The sequence below is a fragment of the Bubalus kerabau genome, chromosome 2, assembly GCF_029407905.1.
Source record: "Bubalus kerabau isolate K-KA32 ecotype Philippines breed swamp buffalo chromosome 2, PCC_UOA_SB_1v2, whole genome shotgun sequence".
Lineage (NCBI taxonomy): Eukaryota > Metazoa > Chordata > Mammalia > Artiodactyla > Bovidae > Bubalus > Bubalus kerabau.
The window spans coordinates 99369778-99393014 of NC_073625.1; the positions used below are offsets into that span (position 1 = coordinate 99369778).

Consider the following 23237-nt stretch of genomic DNA (forward strand, 5'->3'; position numbering starts at 1 on the left):
TTAGAAGCTCAATAATACACAGACTATCCTGAAGTCTCATTTATAATTAATTAATTTACCAATAAGCTATCTGTTAAGCTTCTACAACATGCAAGGTAAGAATCCAGGCACTGTGCTTAGTATGGGATGACAGAAGGATTTAATTCCTGCCTGTAAAGAGTTCATAGCCTATTAGAAAGCATCTGAGGCTAGTTAATGCAGGTAATAATTGGTCCTAAGAAAGAGAAACTGATGAGAACTGACCCTAAGACTGCCAAAGGAAGAAATGAAGGTAACAGTCTAAGCCATCCCATAATGTAACCTTGATGCATATCACCCAAGGTCAGTTCAAGGATCAAACATGCAATGGTACTAGCCTGCTCAGAATCCTATTCCATAAAGTAGTCTCCCCTTTGCCCAGGAAATATGAATGGGATAGTTTAGCATCTGAAGAAATACTATGTTCTCTGTGTGTGCATTTATGTACACACACACACAAATATACACAATTAGATGTGCTTTTGGTCATATGATGATAGAGAGGTAATAAGGAAAGGCCCTGCATATCAGAAAGGGAGATCACATGAGGGTAAATAAAGCCATTGGATGGGTAGACCCGAGAGTGAAGCTCAAGGCTTAGGCACCCATGAGAACACATTTCAAAAGTTCAGACTGGAGCCTGCTGGGAGGACCTAGATCATGAAGGCCTGGGCAAAACTGGACTCACCGACTTCCAGGTGAAAATGGGAGATGAAGGGAGATTTAGAAGATCCCAATACATAACTAGTAGTGAAACAAGAGCAAGGGGAGGTGCTTAAGCCTGCAACTGCTGCTGCTACTGCTGCTAAGTTACTTCAGTCGTGTCCAACTCTGTGTGACCCCATAGACAGCAGCCCACCAGGCTCCCCCATCCCTGGGATTCTCCAGGCAAGAACACTGGAGTGGGTTGCCATTTCCTTCTCCAATGCGTGAAAGTGAAATCGCTCAGTCGTGTCCGACCCTCAGCCACACCATGGACTGCAGCCTACCAGGCTCCTCCGTCCATGGGATTTTCCAGGCAAGAGTACTGGAGTGGGGCGCCATTGCCTTCTCCGGCAACTACCAAGCCCAAATCCCTGCCTCTCAGGAAGATCAGACACCACTGTCAGAATGGATTTCGGATACGGGGAATGCTAACATTTACTGGCTGTAACTTAATCTTTTTGACGTCTCTTACTGTACTATGCTGTAATACAACAATGCCTTAAAAGCGGAGAAATCTGGATTGACTGATCCCACACTAAACAATCCCAGATAACTATAAGTATTGCTTTCTAATGTCTGCTTTTAAATTGTTCCTAGAGCTGTGTTTATCATTATGATGCCAGTGGTCACCTTGGCTGTCTTCCTGCTTGTCTGTAGCACCTCTTCCTCCTCCTAAGTTGCTGTGGATTTAGAAACCTAATAACCAACCTTGTTAGAATTTAGGCAAAGTTGGACTTTCCAGGTGGTGCAGTGGTAAAGAATCCACCTGCCAATGCAGAAAACTCAAGAGACATGGGTTTGATCCTTGGGTCAGGAAGATCCCCTGGAGAAGGAAATGACAACCCACTCCAGTATTCTTGCCTGGGAAATCCCATGGACAGAAGAGCCTGGTGGGCTACAGTCCATGGGGTTGCAGAGTTGGACATGACTGAGTGACTGAGCACAAGAATACAAGAGAAAAAAGTGAGCATTCAGGGATGAAGGGCAGTGAGGTTAGGACTCTTCACAGAAAAATTTTAAATGAAGTGTTTATTCTTATTTTGGTTGTTCAGGGGTCTTTTTTGAATTCTGCCTCATTTGCCGCATTTCCAAGATAGGCTAGATGGCCAAAAGGCTAATACAGTATATATAGTATTACTATGGATTAAACAGGGTTTCTCCTAAGGGTATCTAGTGCCCTTCTTTCCCGTCTATCAATAAAGTTAGAGAAAGGGGTAAATAAGTTATTGATATTTCAATCAGAGTATTCCCTCAAAATCTAATGATTTTAACAAATTATATTTAAGGCAGAGATAAAACCATTCATGTTGCTACAAGTCAATTCTTCTTCATGATTAAAGAAGCACAAAATGTGAATCTAATTCATTATTTTCTTTCCAAATTAGGTTTTACATGATTTAACACTATATTACTGTGAAGAAAAATGTTTAATACCATACAAAAAGTATCTTCAAATTTGCTCTGAATAACCAAATTAAACCCTGGCTAATCTATCGAAAGAAATAGATAGATGGTAGCCTCCATCTTGAAATATATGAAATTCACAAAAGTTTTAAGTTCAATTTTAAGACTATCAAAAGAAATTTTATTGAGTTATAATATGAACCAAGACTTGAACAAATTTTGTTCCCATATACCAAAAAGGGTAAAAAGAAAGCTCCCCAAATTAACACAAAATAAATTTAATTTTCCAATTAAAGATCTGAAATTGTTTTTGAGTGAGAATTTAACCTCCAGTATTATTTCTGTTTAACACATCAAACTACCTTTGCTACTTTAACTACTTTAGCTACACTGGTATACTAAGTGTTAAGATAAAATCATTTCCATAGACTTTTTATTTTCTCAAACTAAAACCAAAGAAAGTAACACAGGAAGTGCGTCTGGAGGAAATAATGTAGACATTATACTTGGTGTTGCAGAGTATGTAAAATAAGTCTAACTTTTTATGGCATAAACATCTGTAAGGCTTCTTTTCTTTGAGATGGCAACAACATGGATATATCAATGCCCCAATACTAGGTGTTGCCGAGTATGCAAAATAAGTCTAACTTTTTATGGCAGGAATTTCTATAAGGTTTCTTTAGAGATTGCAACCACATGGATATACCAGCACTCAAATACATTTGAAGAGCTCAATTCAAACCTACTGAGAGGAATATTAAAATCCAATTAATTGTCAAGATTAAATATTCCCAGGACTCAGGGAATTAAGTTGTCTTAAGAATCACCACAGTATGATGTAAACGTTAAGACAATGAGTCAGGCATCCCATCTCTGGTCAAATTCCACCTTCATCACTTACTAGCTGCTAGTCATTAAATCTCAGGGTCCCCATCTGTAAAATGGAAGTAATAATTTTACCCTCTCCACATTGAAAGTGTTATGGGGATTAAATTAAATGATGCATTTGAAAGGCTTTCGTAATACTTGATACATAATAAGCCCCCAAAATATGTTAGTAGCTATAATTACCATTACCATTATTATATGCCAAGCATGGTATTAGACGCTTTTACACACAGGTTAAATGCCCAGTAATAAGACCATGAATCAAAGGAGCCTTATTCCCATTTTTTTGAATAAGAAAAATGAGGTAGAGAGTAGTTACGCAATTTTCCCAATGTCACATCATTAGTAAGTGGCAGGGCCCAGGCAAGGTCACCCTAGAGCACAAGCTCTGAAGCACCTTACTATATGGCTATCAATCCTTTGTCATATAAGTTACAACTATATTTGTCCAGTTTCTTACTTGTCTTTTAACTTTATGGTATTTCCCATCCCTCCATATATAAGGTTTTAATTTTTATGCATTCAGATTTATCAGTACTCTTCCTTTATGGTTTTTAGTTTTCTCGCCATGCTTTATCATGCCTATTTCAACCCATGAATATTACACTTGCCACTCATATCCTTAGGCCTCATCAGTTTTTAATTTGTTGATTAAAACAAATGAGGTTTATTTGGGTGTAAGATATGAGGGAGGAACCCATCTTTTTTCTCCAAATGAACAGCTTGTTATCTCATCACCATTTAATTGAATCTCTGATTGATTTGCATTTCTTCATATACTAATATAACCATATATGTGGATTATTTTTTAACTCTGTACTACTTCAGTAATCTATTTTTGCATCAGTATAATTTTTTTCAGACTTATAAAAAATTACACAAATAGCATTAAAAATTCACATATACCCTTCATCAGATTCACTAAATGTTAGCATCTCACTTGACGTCAGGGCAATTATGTGTAAAGGGATACAATGTTTATATCTAGGTGCTGAGATTTGAAGAAATTTTTAATTTTTTCTTTGTATTCTTTTGGGCTTTCATTTAAAAGAAACAAGGAATATATTTTACCTTTAAAAAGAATAAAGTTTTTTCAATAAAAACAAGTAAAAATGTAAGTTTGATTAACTTCCAAACACTAGCCGGTACAGGGGTGGTAAATGCTTTAGGAGTCTGAATAACAGAGAGAAGCGCATTTTAATGGAAACGGTGAAATTTAAGTTTAACTTTACAAGGATGTTTGGGATGTAAACAGGCAGAAGAGGCAAGTCAAGCATTTACATAGGCAGGAAAGCATCATAAGCCAAATATGAAATATGGAATGAACATAGCTTGTGAAGATCATATGAGATGAGAGACTAGGAGATTAAAAAGCTAAATATTGGGAAGCAAAAGAAAATTGAATATATCGTGAAGACCTCAGAGGCCAGGCTAAGGAATGTGAATTTTGTCCTCTAAGCCAGAGGACAGAGAAAAGTTACAAACAAGGTAAAATAATTTAACCTAACAAATCTTTATTTAGTACCTAGTAAATACCAGGTACTGTTCTACTCCAGGGATAGTGAATAAAATGATAAAAAATCCTCATAAAAGAATATTTTAGTTTTGTTTTATGAAAATTTATAGGTTGTAGATTTGTGAATCATAGGATTAAATGGAGCTGGGGTGATAAGGAAAGGTATCACTAAGGAGGCAGGATTTGAGCTGAACCTTAAACATTGAAGGGTCAGGTAGACAGATGATGGGAAGGCATTTTAGGTAAGAGACAAAAGAGGATGAGATGAGAGCAGATATACTCATGAGGTTACCTTGAAACCTCATGAGTCTACCTGGAAAAGTTATCCCAGCAAAAGAAAATAAAGTTGGCTATATGGACAGTTGTCAAATTGCTAAGGGTTTTGAAAGCCAGACCAAAAATGTATTGCTTTGTTATCTGTCTAAACTTAGCTGTAGGCAATGAAAAGCCAACAAAAGTTATTGGATTCAGAATGATCTGGCAAAAGTCATGTTTGGGGGAGTAACATCAAAGAGTAAGAGGAAATTCTAGTGGTCCAGTGGTTAGGACTCCATGCTTTCACTGTCGAGGGCCCAGGTTCAGTCCCTGATCAGGGAACTACGATCCTACAACATGGGAAAAAAAAAGATTGAGGAATAAGAGGAAAAATATTTCAGCAAAGGGTGGAGATGGGGAAGGTGAATATGAGAGGGATTTCAAAGGCACCATCTACAGGTCTTAGTAACTACATGTCCTGGATGAAAATGAATCAGTCGTCAGATATTCAAAGCACTAACACTGTGAGGGGTAGATGGATGCAGGTGAGGGTTTTTAAGAATATAGGTTTATAGAAGACCGCACATTCTGGGTACACATCTAATGTACTGAATTTTATAATAAATTACATGCTATTAGTGTTGATTATGGAGAAGGCAATGGCACCCCACTCCAGTACTCTTGCCTGGAAAATCCCATGGACGGAGGAGCCTGGAAGGCTGCAGTCCATGGGATCGCTGAGGGTCGGACACGACTGAGCGGCTTCACTTTCACTTTTCACTTTTCACTTTCATGCATTGGAGAAGGAAATGGCAACCCACTCCAGTGTTCTTGCCTGGAGAATCCCAGGGACGGGGGAGCCTGGTGAGCTGCCGTCTATGGGTTCGCACAGAGTCGGACACGACTGAAGCGACTTAGCAGCAGCAGCAGCAGTGTTGATTAAGGAAGTAAAACCCATCCATTCATAAAATGACTGCTTTCAAATGATTCCTAGAAAAGATCCTAAAATTACAATACTTTTCATTAGATTCCCCTTAGTCATCTCTATAGAGGAGATCCTATGTGACAGCAGACTGAGTCCAATGGGCCTTCAATAATAATCCAGCGACAGATAACAAAATTAAAGCCATGCTATCACCAGAGCTTCCTAATTTACATCAAAATGCAATCTTCCTTATAACTTACATGCTATATAAGCTTCTTACTCAAAAATATTCATGGTGGTCTAGAAATTTGTATTGTGAGACTGGGGCTTTTTTCTATTCTCCTATTAACACCTAAGAATGTTTATAACTAATTACAATCTCTAAGAGAGGTAAAAATTATACAAAATAAGAAATTCATCAAACATATACTCTCTGCCAGCACCATGCTAGGTGTGGTCCCCAAGTTCTATTAATCTTAAAACAACCCTGGGTTGAATTGTGTCCCCACCTAAAGATAAGAAATTGAGTTTGAGAGGATAAATCATGGCCATGTGGTCAGGATTTTCTATCTAAGGCTGCTTTTCCACTGTAGCACTGGCCTTAAAGGTATGGACTCAGAGTTGGAAAAGACCTTGAAAAGTCCTTGCTTCCTCACAATAAAAACAGGATGAAGATGAGGATCTTTCCTATTTCAAATGTGGATTCAAAAGCAACGCTAAAGATCAAGCAAAACTCTCTTTTAAACCCAGCAAGAACTGCCATTTGAGTCTCCTCTGAGCAGTGAGGGGTGCAGCTTTTTTCTCTAACCTACATTTTCTATTCACCTCCAGATGTGAAACTGCTGGGGTGGTACGGGTTAGTTAACAGAGAAATAAAAGCATTTGCTCAGCCATAACGCGTTCCATCACACTCAAAACATGTGGCGTTTTAATTGTTTCTTCTGTGAAGTACCAATGATAGAGCACAGGCACAGCACAGAGAGGAGAACTCACACCCCATTGTTTTAGGAAAGGAGAAGAAAGAACATTTTCCTCAAGTGGGAATCAGAACCAGGGATAAACTATGGGGCATGTCATGTTGTAGCATGGTATATTTTCCCTTGTATTACTCAGAAAGACACTTTGTTGAACAGTAAAGTGTAAAGCATATGTAAAGTGAAGAAAATGTATTTAAACTATTAATCAAAGTAGATCTATCTTCTTCCCCTTTTTTATTACAATATTGCAGACTTGCCACAATGACACCCTAAACTACAACTGAAATGATTTTTATTTTAAGCCCAGAGCTTTACTTCCTTACAGCTTTTGCCTTTTAAGCTAAAAATTCTCTCATTCTTGCTACAATGAATTTTTTGCTAAGTAATTAAAAACCAATTGTGTTTAAACCTTTTCAGAGAGTTGGTTTTGTGCTGTATAACTTAGGATTTGGTTTCTAAAACCTTAAATTTAGCATCTCAAGGAAGAATGGTGTCTATGGCATGTTTGAAAAAAATGTTTTGAAATGAAGTGATGGGCATTTAAAAATAGAATTCAGAGAGTGTGCAGCTTCCCTCCCATTTTTTTTTTTTTTTTTTTTTTTCTGCTGGGGGAGAAGAATGAGACATCTGCATTATGCTGCCAGATCGCTACTGCTGGGATTCTGTTGAGCTATAGACTGGAGAGGTTTTTCAGAGACCACTCATAATTACAGCCTAGTTACCATGAACATGCAGGCACTTTCCAATCAGCATGCTCAAATTTCAAATGGTAATAACCAGAACACCTGCTGAACACCTTGCTTCTTTCCCTGCTCCCACTCCTCACATCTTTGAACATTCTACCATATCACTAACCCTCACAGGCTCTGACCAACTGTCAGAGCTTCATTCCCCGCTAGTGTCCCCCACTCCATGACCAATCTCACAGATGCTTTTAACTCAATTTCAGACTTGGAAAATATTCGGAAACCAGAGGGACTAAGAGAATGTGGAACTCTGTGGGCTAGCATTCTTTTTTTTAAGAAAAAATTCAAAATTTAAACAAATAGCCTGCAAATCAAGCTCTGGAAAAATAAAGCAATTCCTTACTAGTTGCAGGAATTGTTTTCTTGCACAGTATGGGCATAAACCTCTGCGATGTTGCAGGTTTGGCTTCAGACCACTTCAATAAAGTGAATACCACAATAAAGCAAATCACACAACTGTTTCGGTTTCCCAGTGCACATAAGAGATATGTTTACAATACACTGTAGTCTTTTAAGTGTGCAACAGCATTATGTCTAAAAAATAATGTACATGCTTTAATTAAAAAATATTTTATCAATAAAAATGCTGTCATCAGAGCCTTTAGCAAGTTATAGTGGTAACATCAACATCATTGATTAAAAAAAAAGATCACTGATCACAAATTGCCATAACAAATATAATAATTATGGAAAAGTTTGAAACATTTCTAGAATTATCAAAATATGACACAGAGACCAAGTGAGAAAATACTACTGGAAAAATAACACCAGCAGACTTGCTCAATGCAGGGTTGCCACAAATCTTTGATTTGTTAAAAAAAAAAAAAAAAAAAAGGCAGTATCTGCAAAATGCAGTATCTACAAAGGACAATAAAGTGAAGTATCACAAGATGAGGTATACCTGTGTTATTGGTAAAACTATAATGCGTTAAGAGACTAGAGGAAATCACAGCAAAAAATGGCTTCAAAGTATATTTTTTAAACCTCAAAGTAGATAACTATTCTGAAAAACACCTGCTTCCACACAAGCCAATGCCATCACCGCAAGCATTCATGATTGACAGGAAGCACCATTTTCTTAGAACCCCGGTTTCAGTGTTCATGAAATGCTGCTGCCGCATCATGCTCTTATTAGGCAGACATTGCAAAGTTTAGTCAATGGGCATATAGCATCTCTTTACAACTTCTTCAAATTAACAGTTATAGCCTTCAGCTATTTAGTGGGAGTAAGGACGCTGGACCTCCTGGATTTCTTTCAAGGAAGGACTTGCGCTCAGCTGGGCAGCAAGTGGCTTTTCTGCTGTCAGCTCCCTCGGGCTCTGTCCTACGTGCAGAGCTACTGATCCTGGGGGTTGCCTCCTTCCCAGGGCAGCCTGCCTCCAGAGACCAAGCCCAGCAGGCAGCACTTCTCCACAGCTTCTCAGCAGGCTGGCCAAGGCTTTATCAGGCCTGACTCACAGTTCCATGCCCCCTCAGCCCAATACCGCTTTCTCACCCTGTCTTTTCACCATGAACATCTTGCATCCCATCCAAACTGTCTCAGTGTCTACTTCCAGAGAACACGATCTACAGCGTATATCTGTTTCATTTGCCTTCTCTCTTGTTCCTACCACAAGTCTCAGGAAAACGCTCATGTAGAGCCAGCTTCTTGAGTTACCACCATCCTTAAGAGCAAACTTCTCAGGGTCTAGACTATGCTTTATTAAATGAACGAAAGGAATATAAGTAGATTTCTCCCTGCACGATCCTACATGGTACATAGAAGAGAACCCAATTATTGCTGAGAGATTCTCTTCTCTATGAAGATTAAACTATACTTTCTCATAAAATTATAAATATAAAATAGCATCCATTCACATGTGTTTTCATTCAATATTATTCAATATCAAGCATGTTCTACACAACAGGCACAGGTAGGTGAAAAAGAAGTTTAAAAAGTTTCTGCTCTAGAGGAGTTTGCGTTCTACTGGTTGAGACAGATCATAAACAAATCAGATGAGTGTGATGCCAGAGCCTGTGAAGAACCATAAGCTGGGGGAGGAGACAGAGAATGACTGGAGAAGCATCTAATGTTTCAAAGCCACAGGCAGAGGGGACTGCTGGAGCCACACGCTGCTGGGCTGGCACAGGCACGTATACATTCAGGAAACCAATTTCCTAGACAGAATCCACCATTCTTGTTCTAGCGATGAATGCATCGCATCAACTTGAGTGACATAATATTTCTTCTGCATTGTGAGCCCACCTGCTTCATGAAACATAAAATCTTAAATCTGTGTTACTAACTATACAGCAGCTCTGTCTTAGGGAAAGAGCAGCCTGAGCCACTGAACGCTCTAGTCAGATACAGCTGTCTCAGGCAGATGGCTGTAGTGGGCAACATCATAAACTTGCCAGATTTTTTAAAATATGAAAGGGTTTTCTGCCTCATTAGTACTTCATGGCTGACCATCCACAAACACCTGGTATTCAGACTTCTTCCTCCTTTGAAAACGCAACCATATAGTCTTAGCTCAAAAAAAGTATAGGTTATATATGAATACTATCGACCAAAGGATCTAATACTTAGATCATTTATAAAGTCACTGGTAGAGCAAAAACCCATCCTTACACAGTTTAATGGAGGTGAAAAATTGAAATTAGGACCAATCGGGACTTAGAGTCATGGTAGAGGCAAGTTAAATTACTTTGCTCCTTCCCAATACTCAAACTACGTAGTCTAGAGAGAATCACAGGTGGCCTGCACAGGCTTCTATTTACACCATCAATATAAGAATGAATAGTACAAACAACAAATTCTTTATAAGAATAACTGTGTATGCAACTCTCCTTTTGTTTTTTTCTTCACACTTTAGAACTCTGTCATGACATCTTCATCACAAGAACACCAAGCACCAAAGCACCCTTGCTTAAGTTAGGAATCTACGCCACCGAACTCTTTGTTATAAAGTAAAGGAGAAAAAGCAATAGACTTGGGAGTTTGAAGAAACTGAGCTAAAATTAAGGCACTGCAATTTATTTGCTTTTTAAAAGATTAAACTGTCTCAAGGTTAGAAATTTCAGTTTTTGTATCTGTAAAAGGCAGAGGAACCAGAGACCAAATTGCCAACATCCGCTGGTTCATCGAAAAAGCAAGAGAGTTCCAGAAAAACATCTATTTCTGCTTTATTGACTATGCCAAAGCCTTTGACCATGTGGATCACAATAAACTGTGGAAATTTCTTCAAGAGATGGGAATACCAGACCACCTGATCTGCCTCGTGAGAAATTTGTATGCAGGTCAGGAAGCAAGTTAGAACTGGACATGGAACAACAGACTGGTTCCAAATAGGAAAAGGAGTACGTCAAGGCTGTATATTGTCACCCTGCTTATTTAACTTATATGCAGAGTACATCATGAGAAACACTGGGCTGGAGGAAGCACAAGCTGGAATCAAGATTGCCGGGAGAAATATCAATAACCTCAGATATGCAGATGACACCACCCTTATGGCAGAAAGTGAAGAGGAACTAAAAAGCCTCTTGATGAAGGTGAAAGAGTAGAGTGAAAAAGTTGGCTTAAAACTCAACATTCAGAAAACGAAGATCATGGCATCTGGTCCCATCACTTCATAGCAAATAGATGGGAAACAGTGGAAACAGTGTCAGACTTTATTTTTCTGGGCTCCAAAATCACTGCAGATGGTGACTGCAGCCATGAAATTAAAAGACGCTTACTCCTTGGAAGAAAAGTTATGGCCAACCTAGATAGCATATTGAAAAGCAGAGACATTACTTTGCCAACAAAGGTCCGTCTAGTCAAGGCTATGGTTTTTCCTGTGGTCATGTATGGATGTGAGAGTTGGACTGTGAAGAAAGCTGAGTGCCAAAGAATTGATGCTTTTGAACTGTGGTGTTGGAGAAGACTCTTGAGAGTCCCTTGGACTGCAAGGAGATCCAACCAGTCCATTCTGAAGGAGATCAACCCTGGGATTTCTTTGGAAGGAATGATGCTAAAGCTGAAACTCCAGTACTTTGGCTACCTCATGCGAAGAGTTGACTCATTGGAAAAGACTCTGATGCTGGGAGGGATTGGGGGCAGGAGGAGAAGGGGACGACAGAGGATGAGATGGCTGGATGGCATCACTGACTCAATGGACTTGAGTCTGAGTGAACTCTGGGAGTTGGTGATGGACAGGGAGGCCTGGTGTGCTGCGAGTTGGACACGACTGAGCGACTGAACTGAACTGAACTGAAAACGGAGATAACATCTTCTCAAATACCTTAAAAGGTCAGGAAAGGATGTGTTTTAAAGTACTTTGAAAACTATAGTGATTGGCAAGTATATTGTTATAACTGAAGCTTGGCTGTATTTAAATGTTAACATGTTATTTTGAAATAATTTTCAATTAAGCAAGAAAAGTTTATTTGTTGATTTAAGAAGCATTTAGTCAGTACCTTTTGTATTACACTATGGACAATATAAAAAATGATAGTTATTCCTGTTACCAAGGAGCTTATATAAGTCAGATTTAAGAGAAGGAATGTAGGGGGAGGTGTGGTTTTGGTTTTTGCCAATAACTTGTAAGTACTTTCTATGTGCCAGACAGACATCACATAAATGCTTTATGTGCAGTAACTCTTTTAATCTTTAAAAAATCTTTGTTAAAGGTAATAGTTTTATTCTGATTTTATGGATGATGAAGATATGGCATAAGAAGACGGGAAACCTACTCAAAGTCATACACCTAGTAAGTACTGAAAAGTCTCAAAGACAACTCACACAGTCAGGCAAGATAGCCACATTATATTACACACACCTCAAGTTGGGCAGAAAACACACCCATATTGTTAATAATAGTTACAAATGCTAACAATACTATGGCAGTGAATGATAAGTGAAGAGACCACCTTGGGGTGAGGTGGCCAAGGAAGTCTTCATGATATGTACCCAAAACTAGGTCCAAATTTATTTGCAGAATTAAGATGAGAAAAATTAAATAAAGGACAAATAAGATTTTGTTTCATATGTATTTTTGTGGCATGAGATAAATATCATTTTATTGAAATATACATATGCTGCTACTGCTGCTAAGTCGCTTCAGTCGTGTCCAACTCTGTGCGACCCCATAGACGGCAGCCCACCAGGCTCCCCCGTCCATGGGATTCTCCAGGCAAGAATACTGGAGTAGGTTGCCATTTCCTTCTCCAATGCATGAAAGTGGAAAGTGAAAGTGAAGTTGCTCAGTCGTGCCTGACTCTTAGCGACACCATGGACTGTAGCCCACCAGGCTCCTCCGTCCATGGGATTTTCCAGGCAAGAGTACTGGAGTGGGGTGCCATAAATATACATATAGGAAAATACAAAAATCCAAACTGTACTTTGAAATTATTTCATTGAGTGGGTTCTCTTTTATAGACTGGGCTTATTTCCTAATTAAAATAAAGCAAAAACTGACTTGAAGCAACTGACCATCTATTCATATACCAGTCTTAATATAATCCATTTTATTTCAAAGAATTACCTACAATTTAAGTATTTTCCTATAATGAAGAGCATTACAGGCCATTATAATGGAAAATAACTTGAAACTGACCCTGAGTTGATATTTCATGATATAGACCAGAGGCTGTTCCACTTGCCCCTCTGAGTTTTATATTTGCTATAACATTTTATGTATAGGAAAATAATTTCAAGAGCTACTTGAAATTATTTTCCTATACATAAAATGTTATAGCAACAATGGCCAGAACAATGATTTCTACTTGCTTCCATTCCCAGCAGAATACATGTACTGACTGCTTGTTGATCCTGCATGTATCCTGTGTAACTCACCAAGCGATAGGTCTGGGCCTTCAAAACGTTGAGATCAATAAAGTTTTCTTCATTGTCTGTCTCCTCTTCCTTAGGAAAATAAAAGAGTTTAAAAGTTAATAATTATAAAAGTTGTAATTAAAAAATATATTTCCAGATTTTTTTTACAGTAGGTCCTTGTAGGTTATATATTTTAAATATAGCAATGTGTGCATGTCAATTCTAAACACTTATGCTAAGCTCAACAGGAAGACTAAGAAAGGACATTTAAAGCCTAGTAGTGTGCATAAAGTAGGGCATTATGTTATCTGTTTTTTGAGGTTTTGATGATGCCATTTAAAAATAGGACCTGCTTTTTTTTACAATCACTTAAGAAAAAAAAGAGCCGTGAAACTGCTGCTGCTACTGCTGTTGCTGCTGCTGCTAAGTCACTTCAGCCGTGTCCGACTCTGTGCGACCCCATAGACGGCAGCCCACCAGGCTTCCCCGTCCCTGGGATTCTCCAGGCAAGAACACTGGAGTGGGTTGCCATTTCCTTCTCCAATGCGTGAAAGTGAGAAGTGAAAATGAAGTCGCTCAGTCGTGTCCGACCCTCAGCGACCCCATGGACTGCAGCCTACCAGGCTCCTCCGTCTGTGGGATTTTCCAGGCAAGAGTACTGGAGTGGGGTGCCATTGCCTTCTCCAGCTGTGAAACTAGGGATAAATAAACATAAGAACAGAAAAAGCAACAGTTAATGGAAATTTTGAGTAAGATGACTAAAATGGACAAAAATGAGAGGTTGATAGATATGGAATACTCTCACCTACTCCAGGGACCAATCACAGTCATGTATATTTTTGACATCTCATCTCCTATATGTTTAAGTTAAAACTAATACAATTATGTAAAGTTTAAAAAATAAAATAAAATTAAAAAAAAGTTTAAAGATATTAAATATTAATTCTATATAAGGATGTAAGATATTAACCTTGTATCTTAGATATTAACTATCTAACAAAAGGATAATTCAGGTAGATTCCAAGCTGGTCCTGATTCTGAGCCCAACTGATGTGGGGGACAGGGTCAGAAGAGACCCTTTGACAAGCAATCTCCTCCCCAATACACAGTAAATACAGAGTTTGAGCAGGCTGTATAAGCAGGTAGGACAAAATGTTAAAATGTCTTTGTGGTGACAAGTGACAAAGTGGGTGAAGCAATTTTAACAAGAATATCCAAAGCTTAAAGACATGATAATGAGGCCAATGGAGCTTGGTTCTAAAGTCTTGTAAAGAAAAACAAAAAAAATAAATGAGAGTTGTTTGGTGGACACTTTCACATGTAGAGCTGCACAGAAGCGGCAGTCGTAGATTTCAAAGATAACCCTTATCTTTAAGCACTTAGAAGTATGTAAGACAGTGGTTCTCAAAATGTGGTTCTTAGATCAGCAGCATTAGTATCACCTGGGAGCTTGTGACAATGTAATTTAACCATCCCAGATCTACAAAGAAACTCCTAGGAGTGGGGCCACTAAGCTGAGACATTAGAACTATGTTAATCTGTGAGAAATTAGAAAGATTATAGTAAAATATGCAACAATATAAATGCAGATAACATACAATCAAATAACGTTCATTTTTTTAGGGATGGAGGCAGTGGGGTCTAGATGTGTAGACAAAACTGATGGGTTTACATCTTAAATCCTAAGCATATATGCAGAAGCACATCTTTGAGAAACAGCTCAGCGTATCCTGTGTTTGCACTAATGATGGTGTACTTAAGCAGAGCAAATGATAGAGATGCCAATGACTCAGTGCCGATGGGAGCAGAGACAGGTTTATAATGCTTTTATAATCACCTCATCAGTAGTGTTTACATAGGTGATCAATAAGTACTTGCTGAACTGTGGTCGACTGAACACGATTAGGCAAAAAGCTTTAAGAGTAGGTACTGGAAAAAGAATTTAAGTTATTAAAAATTATTAAGAAAGCAATCAAAATGAATTTGAAAATAAATAGACACAAAAAATAGCTTTAAATGAAGAGGATTTTAATCTCAGTAATTTAAAAAGTACTCAATTCCCTGTCATTTCTTTGCCTAATATGTGTCTTCACTCTCCTACTGCCAATCACTAAGGATATGACTGTATACTGTGAGGACATTCTGTGAGGACACTCTTTGAGAACATTCTGTGTCGTGATCCCAATCCTCCCTTCTTCCCTCTCGGCCACCCTCCCTCTCTCCTCCCCCCATCCCTCTCTCTCACTTTCCAGTTATCAATGTGTCCTAACTTGATTTGACCAGTCTAAAATGGAAGCTTTTGAGCTTCTTGTTGATCACAGAAGAACTTTACTTTGTCAGAAATGATCTCTGCCATCTGTGAGCTATCCCACAAACTCTGGCACCAAACTGAAGTAATATCCCAGAGGCTTTTGGCACTGACCCAGCTCTCCTTACTAAGAGGAATGGGAGAGGTTAAGAGGCCTCCTTAGAATAATATAACAACAAGAAGAAGGAAAAGGAAAAAATTCAAGAGACATGATGTAAGGGAACTAAGAGCCTCAGACACAACCCTTTGAGGAAGCCTTCAGCTTGGTCTTATGACAGCAGAAGGTCTTTACTTCACAGTTGGCAAGAAATGTGTGAATAGGATGCTTTCTAGTTTGTTTCTCTAATTTATACAAACAGCAATGCTGCTTTGAACTTTAAATGGTTCGCAAAAACCTCTATTTTGTAAAAGTTACAAGCAATGTTGTGACAGATGATTTTTTGTCAAATATTTAATGAACAACTACTATGCACCAGGCATTGCATAATAAACTGGAGACAAAAAATGTGCAAAATTGGTTTATGCCCTCATGGAGTTTTCCTTCTGATCAGTTGCTTTTTGTCCTTTTTTCCCCTGACTAGCTGTTTTGAGTTATAGGTCTTTGAAGCTAAATATTGATGCATTAGGACCAGGTATCTGTAGATAAACTATTTATTACTACTAATAAACAGTAACTAAGAAACAAGATGAGGAAATATCTGAGTAAAATAAGTGAGATGAACAACAGGGACTGAATGGAAAGATTTATTACACAAAGAATAAAGTCTAAACTCCCTAAAATGACCAAAATGATCTGGACCTGGTCTTTCTTCCCAGCTAACCCTGGAGACAAGAATGGCAACCCACTCCAGTATTCTTGCCTGGAGAAGTCCATGGGCAGAGGACCTGGCAGGCTATAGTCCATGGGGTTGCAAAAAGCCATACAAGACTGAGCAACTAACACACACAATCTGAAGTCACTCTCCTCCTCACTCAGGAGAGCTGGCAGCAATGGTTTTCTCTCAATTCCTTGATCATGGTAAGCGCCCTCCTTCCTCTGAGTTTTTGTACATGCAGCTCCACCAGGGTCTTGCCCAGTGCTTGCTACATAACAGGTGCTGAATAAACACATGAATGACTACATTTTTACCTTAAGTTTAAAAATTTATCACATTAAGAAAGCTATCTTTTAAACTGGTTTTACAATGGTCTTTTTCTTTTTATAGATAGTAATCATCTTTTTAAAAAAATTATTTATTTTAATTGGAGGCTAATTACTATACAATACTTGGTGGGTTTTGCCATACATTGACATGAATCAGCCATGGGTATACATGTGTCCCCCAACCCGAACTCCCCCCCTCCTCCTCCCTCCCCATTCCCATCCCTCTGGGTTGTTCCCGTGCACCAGCTTTGAGTGCCTTGTTTCACGCATGGAACCTGGACTGGTCATCTGTTTCACATATGGTAATATACATGTTTCAATGCTATTCTCTCAAATCATCCCACCCTCGTCTTCTCCCATAGAGTCAAAAAGTCTTTTCTTTATATCTGTACCTCTTTTGCTGTCTCACATATAGGGTCATTGTTACCATCTTTCTAAATTCCATATATATGCATTAAGAAACTGTATCGGTGTTTTTCTGACTTACTTCACTCTGTATAATAGGCTCCAGTTTCATCCACCTCATTAGAACTTATTCAAATGTATTCTTTCTAATAGCTGAGTAACATTCCATTGTGTTTATGTACCACAACTTTCTTATCCATTTGTCTACCGATGAACATCTATGTTGCTTCCATGTCCTGCTGCTGCTAAGTCACTTCAGTCGTGTCCGACTCTGTGTGACCGCATACACAGCAGCCCACTAGGCTCCTCTGTCCCTGGGATTCTCCAGGCAAGAACACTGGAGTGGGTTGCCATTTCCTTCTCCAATGCATGGAAGTGAGAAGTGAAAGTAAAGTCACTCAGTTGTGTCCGACTCTTAGCGACCCCATGGACTGCAGCTACCAGGCTCCTCCGTCCATGGGATTCTCCAGGCAAGAGTACTGGAGTGGGGTGCCATTGCCCTCTCCATGTCCTATTTGTATGGAAATACAAAAAACCTCAAGTAGCCAAAGCAATCTTGAGAAAGAAGAATGGAACTGGAGGAATCAACCTGCCTGACTTCAGGCTATACTACAAAGCTACAGTCATCAAGACAGCATGGTACTGGCACAAAGACGGAAATACAGATGAATGGAACAAAATGGAAAGCCCAGAGATGGATTCACACACCTAAGGACACCTTATATTTGACAAAGGAGGCAAAAATATACAATGGAGAAAAGACAATCTCTTCAACAAGTGGTGCTGGGAAAACTGGTCAACCACCTGTAAAAGAATGAAACTAGAACACTTTCTAGCACCATACACAAAAATAAACTCAAAATGGATTAAAGATCTAAATGTAAGACCAGAAACTATAAAACTCCTAGAAGAAAACATAGGCAAAACACTCCCTGACATGAATCACAGCAGGATCCTCTATGACCCACTTCCCAGAGTAATGGAAATAAAAGCAAAAATAAACAAATGGGACCTAATTAAACTTAAAAGCTTTTGCACAATGAAGGAAACTATAAGCAAGGTGAAAAGACAGCCTTCAGAATGGGAGAAAATAACAGCAAATGAAGCAACTGACAAAGAATTAATCTCAAAAATATACAAGCAGCTCATGCAGCTCAATATCAGAAAAATAAGTGATCCAATCAAAAAATGGGCCAAAGAACTAAACAGACATTTCTCCAAAGAAGACATACAAATGGCTAACAAACATATGAAAAGATGCTCAACATTACTCATTATCAGAGAAATGCAAATCAAAACCACTATGAGGTACCATCTCATACTGGTCAGAATGGCTGCGATCCAAAAGTCTACAAACAATAAATGCTGGAGAGGGCGTGGAGAAAAGGGAACCCTCTTACACTGTTGGTGGGAATGCAAACTAGTACAGCCTCTATGCAGAACAGTGTGGAGATTCCTTAAAAACCTGGAAATAGACCTGCCATATGACCCAGAAACCCCACTGCTGGGCATACACACTGAGGAAACCAGAAGGGAAAGAGACACGTGTACCCCAATGGTTCATCGCAGCACTGTTTATAATAGCCATCATCTTTTTTACACATATGGTTTAAAATATTTATACTACTGACAAAATACATTAAAAACTTTAAAGATAGAAAGCATAGAAGAGAAAATAATCATCCATAATCCTACCCACATATAACAAATGTTAATATATTGGTGTTAACTGTTTTTCTGTGTATTTTACATAGTTGAGTTTGTGCATATAGTATGTTATCATCCCCATGTCACTAATATTTCTTTGTTAACATTTCTTTTAATGGCTATATGACATTCTACCATATGCATATGTCTAATTTATTTAATGGTTATTTTCAGCATTCACTATAAAATAATGCAGTGATTAATATCTTTGCAGCCTATAGTAGCATAATAAATTACTTTTAAGTTAAAATACAGAATGTATGTATTATCTATTGATTTAAAAAAAAATCACCTGAAAAATGTAATTGGTCTATGACAGTAAAATATACTACAACATTTTTCTTTGCCACCATTTTCACTTTAAATCATATATACACTTTCTAAAATACTAGTGTCAACTCATCTCTGATTCTGAGGAAGAACTCTTCTTCTCTACCATTCTCCTAGTCCAGTCTGTTATAAAGACATGATCATTTAATTTCACACTATAGATAGAATTTTAAGAATGAGAATATGCCCAGAGGTTGCCAAACAACTTAAATAATGTTGATATTTATAAGTATTTTTTAATGTTCCTGCAGGGTAGGGTACTAATCATCTTAATTTCAGAAGCATAAAGGAGTTCCTGAGAAATGAATGGTATTCTTATGAAGCAGACTGTATTAATTCAAAAGTCTATTGCTGTCTTCTAAATTCTCTATTATTTATGGTCTATTTAAGATCATGAATGGTTAACAAACTGTTTACCTATATAACTAGTGGTCAACTATTTTCTGTCTATATTTGAAGAACCTCTGCTAAATTCACACCATAATCATTACTGAACATGAAAATTAATTTAACCAAAGGTTTAAATTACTGATATGTGGCACTCTATTCAAAAGCTTTTTTTTTTTTTTTAATCTACAAACAATGAAATAAACTAATCCAGATAATGGAAGTCTAGGGGAACTAAGAGAAGGGAAATGAATCCAAAGTTGAAAATGGACAAAAAAGTTCAGCAACACACATACCACAAATTCTTCATCCACTTTATTCAATGTTAATTCTGCATCATCTTCTGCAACAGTTTCTTCTTCTAATTCTTCCACTGGGTATGCTGGTCTAAAATAATAAAGCTTTACATGAGATGAGGGAGAAGGCAGTGGCACCCCACTCCAGTACTCTAGCCTGGAAAATCCCATGGACGGAGGAGCATGGAGGGCTGCAGTCCATGGGGTCGCTAAGAGTCGGACACGACTGAGCGACTTCACTTTCACTTTTCACTTTCCTGCTTTGGAGAAGGAAATGGCAACCCACTCCAGTGTTCTTGCCTGGAGAATCCCAGGGATGGGGGAGCCTGGTGGGCTGCCGTCTATGGGGTCGCATAGAGTCGGACACTACTGAAGTGACTTAGCAGCAGCAGCACATGAGATGAGAGGGAAAAACAAAACATTTCAGCAGGGCAAAAAGGTACAATGTGAGTATTAAGGATCCTCCACACTCTACGCCAGTTCTGGTTCTTTTTCACCTGCCCCTCTTCCCATAATCAGTTAAATGTTTCATGTATCCTTCCTGAAACTCTCTATGTAAAGAAGCAAAAATGTTTATTTCTAAACTTGAAGATTTAAGTAGTAATACATGAATGGGATGGTACCATGCATACTATTAGCCAACCTACTTTCTTCACTTACTAACATACCATATTTAAGTACATATACAGTTGACCCCTTGGAGAAGGCAATGGCATCCCACTCCAGCACTCTTGCCTGGAAAATCCCATGGATGGAGGAGCCTGGTGGGCCGCAGTCCATGGGGTCACTAAGAGTCGGACACGACTGGGCGACTTCACTTTCACTTTTCACTTTCATGCATTGGAGAAGGAAATGGCAACCCATTCCATTGTTCTTGCCTGGAGAATCCCAGGGACGGGGGAGCCTCATGGGCTGCCGTCTCTGGGGTCGCACAGAGTCAGACACGACTGAAGCGACTTAGCAGCAGCACAGTTGACCCTTGAACAACATAGGTTTGAACTGTGTGGGTCTATTTAACACAGAGATTTTTTTTTTAATCTATAGTAAATACTAACTATTACATGATTCTTGGTAGGTTAAATCTACAGATGTGGAACTCTGGATACAGAGGAACAGCTTATAAGGAAGCCCTACCCACTCCAGGATTCTTCAAAAATCCAAAGGACAGAGAAGACTGGTGGGCTACAGTCCATGGGGTCACAAAGACACGACTGAGTGCCTGAGTATAAGCACAAGCACACTAAGTTACATGTGGATTTTCCACATCCTTAACCCCTGCACTGTTAAAAGGTCAATTGTGCATCTCTCTCTCTCCCTCCTCATCCTTTTCTCTTGCCCTCATGCTAGCTCTCTCTCTTAACATACCTGCACTGTTTTCAATTGAACAGCAGTACCACAGCAATATAACTAGCAACTTATGGATGAACATTAAGATTATTTTTCATTTCCTTACTAGTTCAGTTCAGTCGCTTAGTCATGTCCGACTCTTTGAGACCCCATGAATCACAGCACGCCAGGCCTTCCTGTCCATCACCAACTCCCGGAGTTCACCCAGACTCACGTCCATCGAGTCAGTGATGCCATCCAGCCATCTCATCCTCTGTCGTCCCCTTCTCCTCCCGCCCCCAATCCCTCCCAGCATCAGAGACTTTTCCAATGAGTCAACTCTTCACATGAGGTGGCCAAAGTACTGGAGTTTCAGCTTTAGCATCATTCCTTCCAAAGAAATCCCAGGGCTGATCTCCTTCAAAATGGACTGGTTGGATCTCCTTGCAGTCCAAGGGACTCTCAAGAGTCTTCTCCAACACCACAGTTCAAAAGCATCAATTCTTCGGCGCTCAGCCTTCTTTACAGTCCAACTCTCACATCCATACATGACCACAGGAAAAACCATAGCCTTGACTAGACGAACCTTTGTTGGCAAAGTAATATCTCTGCTTTTGAATATGCTATCTAGGTTCATCCTTATATATCAGGTATAAAGGCTGGGCCAACAACTATGTATATTTTGTTGTTTTGTTCAATATTACTAAAAACAACTTCCAAAATGTCACCCTAATTTAAACTCCTAACAGCAGTGATGCCTTTTCCATACATTTGCCAATATGGTAAATAAGTTTCAATTTTTGTCAATCATCTAAGGGAAAAAAATCCCACTCTTATTTTACTTGCATTTCTTTCACATGAGAGTGGTTGAATGCCTTTTCATGTTTTAACTGGTTATGTGTTTTTCAGTGAAATGCCTATCAATGCCCTCTGCTTTTGTGTATATTAAGAAAATTAATACTTTGCCTAATCCTGTTAGGCACTTCCCTTGTAGCTCAGTCGGTAAAGAATCTGCCTGCAGTGCAGAAGACCCGGGTTCGATCCCTGGGTTCGGAAGGTCCCCTGGAGAAGAAAATGGCAACCCACTCCAGTATCCTTGCCTGGAAAATCTCATGGACAGAGGAGCCTGGTGGGCTGCAGTCATTGGGTTGCAAAGAGTCGGGCACGACTGAGCGACTAGCACTTACCCTGTTAAGATATTTTTCTTAGCTTATTACCTAAATATTAGCTATTTAGGACTATTATAATTATTATTACATAGACTTTGCAACGTTTTCTTGCATGAATCCTGCTTTTCACATCATATATCTAACATCCCTTCATGGATCACAGTCTTGCTGTGACAAAGGGGCTTGCATAACTCAAAGAAGCTATGAATCATGCTGTGCAGGGCCACCCAAGATGGACAGGTCATAATGGAGAGTTCTGAGAAGATGTGGTCCACTGGAGGAGGAAATGACAAACCACTCCAGTATTCTTGCCTTGAGACCCCATGAACAGTGTGAAAAGGCCAAAAGATAGGACACTGAAAGATGAAGCCCCCAGGTGAGAAGGTATCCATTATGCTACTGGAGAAGAAAGGAGGGCAATTACTATTAGCTCCAAAAAGAGGGAAGTGGCTGGGCCAAAGCAAAAACGATGTTAATTGTGGATATGTCTGGTGGTAAAAGTAAAGACTGATGCTGTAAAGAACAATATTGATAGGAACCTGGAATGTTAGTGTCATGATCATGGTAAATTGGACATGGTCAACTTACCATCTTGTGTGGTCAAATAGGAGACAGCAAGATTGAACATCTACATCTCAGGAATCAGTAGACTAAAATGGACAGGAATAGGTTACTTTAATACAGAGGATCACTATATCTACCACTGTGGGCAATAATTCTTTAGAAGAAACAGAGTAGCCCTTACAGTCAACAAGAGTTCAAAATGCAACACTTAGGTACAAACTCAAAAACAACAGAATGTTACAGATTTGTTTTCAAGGCAAGTCATTCAACATTACAGTAATCCAAGTCTATGCCCTAACCACTGATGCTGAAGAAGTTGACCTGCTCCATGAAGACCTACAACACCTTCTGGAACACCAAAAAAGATATCTTA

At 38.9% G+C, this 23237-nt stretch overlaps 1 protein-coding gene across 1 annotated transcript in view; it reads right to left on the reverse strand.

Moving 5' to 3' along the window:
- Nucleotides 1-23237, reverse strand: part of IFT57 (intraflagellar transport 57) — a 72850-nt gene that overhangs the window by 36966 nt on the left and 12647 nt on the right. Inside the window, exons 4-5 of the mRNA XM_055568073.1 lie at nt 19806-19896; nt 13250-13318 (exon numbers count right to left, since the gene is read on the reverse strand). Of these exons, the coding sequence (XP_055424048.1) occupies nt 13250-13318; nt 19806-19896 (160 nt within the window). The remainder of the gene's footprint in view (nt 1-13249; nt 13319-19805; nt 19897-23237) is intronic.